Source organism: Fragaria vesca, linkage group LG2 (assembly GCF_000184155.1).
Source record: "Fragaria vesca subsp. vesca linkage group LG2, FraVesHawaii_1.0, whole genome shotgun sequence".
NCBI lineage: Eukaryota > Viridiplantae > Streptophyta > Magnoliopsida > Rosales > Rosaceae > Fragaria > Fragaria vesca.
In genome coordinates, this window is record NC_020492.1 from 20,285,767 (window position 1) to 20,289,065 (window position 3,299).

The following is a 3,299-nucleotide window of genomic DNA, read 5'->3' on the forward strand; positions in this document are numbered from 1 at the left end:
CTCTCTCTCTCTCTCTCTCTTGAAGCCGTTTCTCCCATCGCCGGAATTGACCAGATCTCCTTGTCTGCCAGAGTCGTTGCCCTGCCGTCAAGGAGGCCGTCGGTGAAGGCCGAGTGCGCGGGTCTGATCTGAGGGAAGGAGAGATTTCTTGAGGTTAGTGGAGATTTATGTATGAGTAGAAGTTGCTGGTATTCAATAACTAATCACTGGGTGTCGGGGTAACTGATTATTAGAGATTACTGGGGTCAGTAACTCGATTACTAGAGATCAGTAACAAATTATCTGATTATTGGGGGTCAGTAACTGATTATTGGGGGTTAGTAACCAAGATTATTAGGGGTCAGTAACCGATTATTGGGGTCAGTAACTAGTTATTGGGGATCAGTAACTAGTTATTGGGGATCAGTAACTCAGTTATTGGGGGTCAGTAACTGGTTAATGAGTGTCAGTAACTAGTTACTAGGGGTCAGTAACTGGTTACTGGATGTCAATAAATAGTCAGTAACTAGTTACTGGGAGTCAGTAACTGGTTATTATGGGTCATTAGTTACAGTGGAAATTCCAGTGACCGGAGTCCGGCGGTCGGGAAAATTCTGATGACTGGAGTCCAGCGGCCGGTGATTGGAGTCCGGCGGTTGGAAAAATTCCGGTGACCGGAGTCCGGCGACCGGTGACTAGAGTCCGGTGAGATTCCGGCCAAGTATTCTCTTTTTCATTTTCTCTCTTTATGCATATTTAAGGGGTGCGGGCAAAATAGTCTTAAAATAATATGGTTTGTTAAGACTTTAGTAAAGATTTGTGTATTTAGGCATAAAAAATGTTACCTTATATTGAAATGGGCTAATAAAAAAGATTGTCATTAGAATGAGAAATGAGGGGTTTAAATTAATACTAAATAGGTATTTTCCCTAATTTTTTTCATCATTCTTTCTGAAGTAATTTTTTTTATCATCATAATGTTGAGTTGTTGACAATGATGAACTTGTGCCCCTAATAATTCTAAAGATTTTTTTTTTTAACAATTCCAGCCAATAACTCGCAAAACCAAAACTGTAGAAAAATTCATTTTTACACTCCGTTTTGGTACGAAAATAATTTTAACCCAAAACCATCACCGCGGAGCTTCGTTGGCTTTACCCTGTGTAATCCTCTCCTCCTCTCTCTATCTGTGCACAGTTTTAAAACCACAAAACGAACACCTGAGTCTGCATCCTTCTTCCTCCTCCTCTAAATCGCACGCCAATCAAGATCTGAATCTCTTCATTCCTACTCAAAGGTGCTTCTTCTCTCTCCTTCCTCTCTGTGATTCCGTCGACTTCAATCTTCACAATTCGATCAGATCCGTCGCAATTCTCTGATCCGATCCTCTCTGTGCAGATTCAATCATGGATTTCATGAAGGTCTTCGATCAAACTGTCCGGGAAATGTAAGCTTCGAATCCTTCCATTGCGGTTTGATTTCTATCGGATTGTACTTGAAGTTGAATTTGACATTGCTCCTTTTTTTCAATGTGTAGTAAGAGGGAGGTGAATCTTAAGGTCTTGAAGGTTCCGGAGATGGAACAGAAGGTAACAAAATTGATCTCCTGCGTATAATCACATTCAACATTTAGGTTTTTCATTTCGAATTTCATTATGAGAAGAAGTTTATAAGATCCGAAATCGAATTTCTGTGTACAAGCACTTACTAGTTTGTGTCCTGTATAGAACTTTGTGACTTTTCGTTTCGAGATACATTCAGGCAGAGTGTCTAGCCGTATTGTTAGGAGAGGTCACTGGAGAAAGTTATTCAATTTCCAACTCTTTGTGTGATTTGCTTTGTTGATATTGCCTTTACTTTGAATACACGAGCTGAAGTGGCTGATATGAACAATATTCGTGTTTTCCTCGCTTTTTGTTGAAGTGATTAACTGTGGACTACATGAATTTTTCCATTTTTGGTTTGTGAATTATGTGAGTTTGTGTTTAATGATATAACACAGGTACTGGACGCAACGGATAATGAGCCTTGGGGCCCGCATGGCTCTGCATTGGTGGAGATCGCACAAGCCACTAAAAAATTGTTAGTGTTTACTGTATTTATCTGGATTTTTTTTGGCATAAGCATTGTTTAAACACTTTCTTTAATAGCTCTATGTGGAATTTAGAAGCAACATGGTTCACTCTACTTAGACTTGAGGAATATTGTCATCTTTCAGTTCGGAATGTCAGATGGTTATGAATGTTTTATGGACAAGATTGGGTGAGACAGGCAAGGACTGGCGTTATGTCTATAAGGTGAGAAACTGATCGGTACTATTCAAATGTGATGCTTATTGATGTTCATAATTCTATATTCTGGTTCCCTTGGTTCATGGACTTTTTTAATCGTTCAACTGAAATTATTCCTGTATCAGTCGTTGGCTGTCATAGAGTATCTGGTGTCACATGGATCGGAGCGTGCTGTTGATGATATTATAGAACACACTTTCCAAATCTCAGTAAGGAAATCTTTGTGTGTTTTGCGAAAGTAGGTAAACATTAAGTCAGGAAATTTGTTGAGTTTGCTTAAATGCTTATTTTCTTCTTTGTGTTTTGCTTGTGTAGTCACTCTCAACTTTTGAATATGTTGAGCCAAGTGGGAAGGATTTGGGGATAAATGTGAGGAAGAAGGCTGAAAACATTGTGGCCCTTTTGAATAACAAAGATAAAATACAGGAAATTAGAAACAAAGCTGCTGCAAACCGGGACAAGTAAGTTAATTATTTGAGGACTAAATTTTCAAGTTTACTAAAACTTATGGAATTTTTTTGATTTGTTTGTCATCTTATAAACTATTAGCACTTTTCCAACTTAGGTACGTTGGACTTTCTTCTACTGGGATTTCATACAAGTCAGGTTCAGCCACTTCGTCCTCGTTTAGTGGTGGCAGTTATGGAGGTTCAAGTGCTGTTGGATCTGGCGATAGGTTCAGGGATAGCTATAAGGACAGAGATCAATATGATGAAGACAAGTTTGAGAAGAAAAGCTCAAGTAGGTCACGCCGTGGGGTTACAAGTGAGAATCGAGAGAGCTCCTCAAAGAAGGGATATGGCAGCAGGTATCTAAACTGATCATGATTGGTTGTAAGTTCTTAGATACCAGTATCCTATATATACAAGTATACAACTTTAACTGAGACCGGAATAAGGTTAGCTGCACATATGACTCGAGACTAATGCCATTATGGAATATTGTTACTGATAAAAATTTTGATTAAGTCCCCCCCCCTCCCCTCTCTCTCTCTCTCTCTCTCTCTCACACACACACACACACACACAC

At 39.3% G+C, this 3,299-nt stretch overlaps 1 protein-coding gene across 1 annotated transcript in view; it reads left to right on the top strand.

Annotated features, from left to right (window-relative positions):
• Nucleotides 1–1,164: 1,164 nt before the first annotated feature.
• Nucleotides 1,165–3,299, top strand: part of LOC101300589 (clathrin interactor EPSIN 1-like) — a 4,425-nt gene continuing 2,290 nt past the window's right edge. Inside the window, exons 1-8 of the mRNA XM_004290963.1 lie at nt 1,165–1,276; nt 1,378–1,426; nt 1,517–1,568; nt 1,982–2,061; nt 2,198–2,276; nt 2,396–2,479; nt 2,586–2,731; nt 2,836–3,078. Coding sequence (XP_004291011.1) covers nt 1,386–1,426; nt 1,517–1,568; nt 1,982–2,061; nt 2,198–2,276; nt 2,396–2,479; nt 2,586–2,731; nt 2,836–3,078 — 725 coding nt within the window. The 5' untranslated portion in view covers nt 1,165–1,276; nt 1,378–1,385. The remainder of the gene's footprint in view (nt 1,277–1,377; nt 1,427–1,516; nt 1,569–1,981; nt 2,062–2,197; nt 2,277–2,395; nt 2,480–2,585; nt 2,732–2,835; nt 3,079–3,299) is intronic.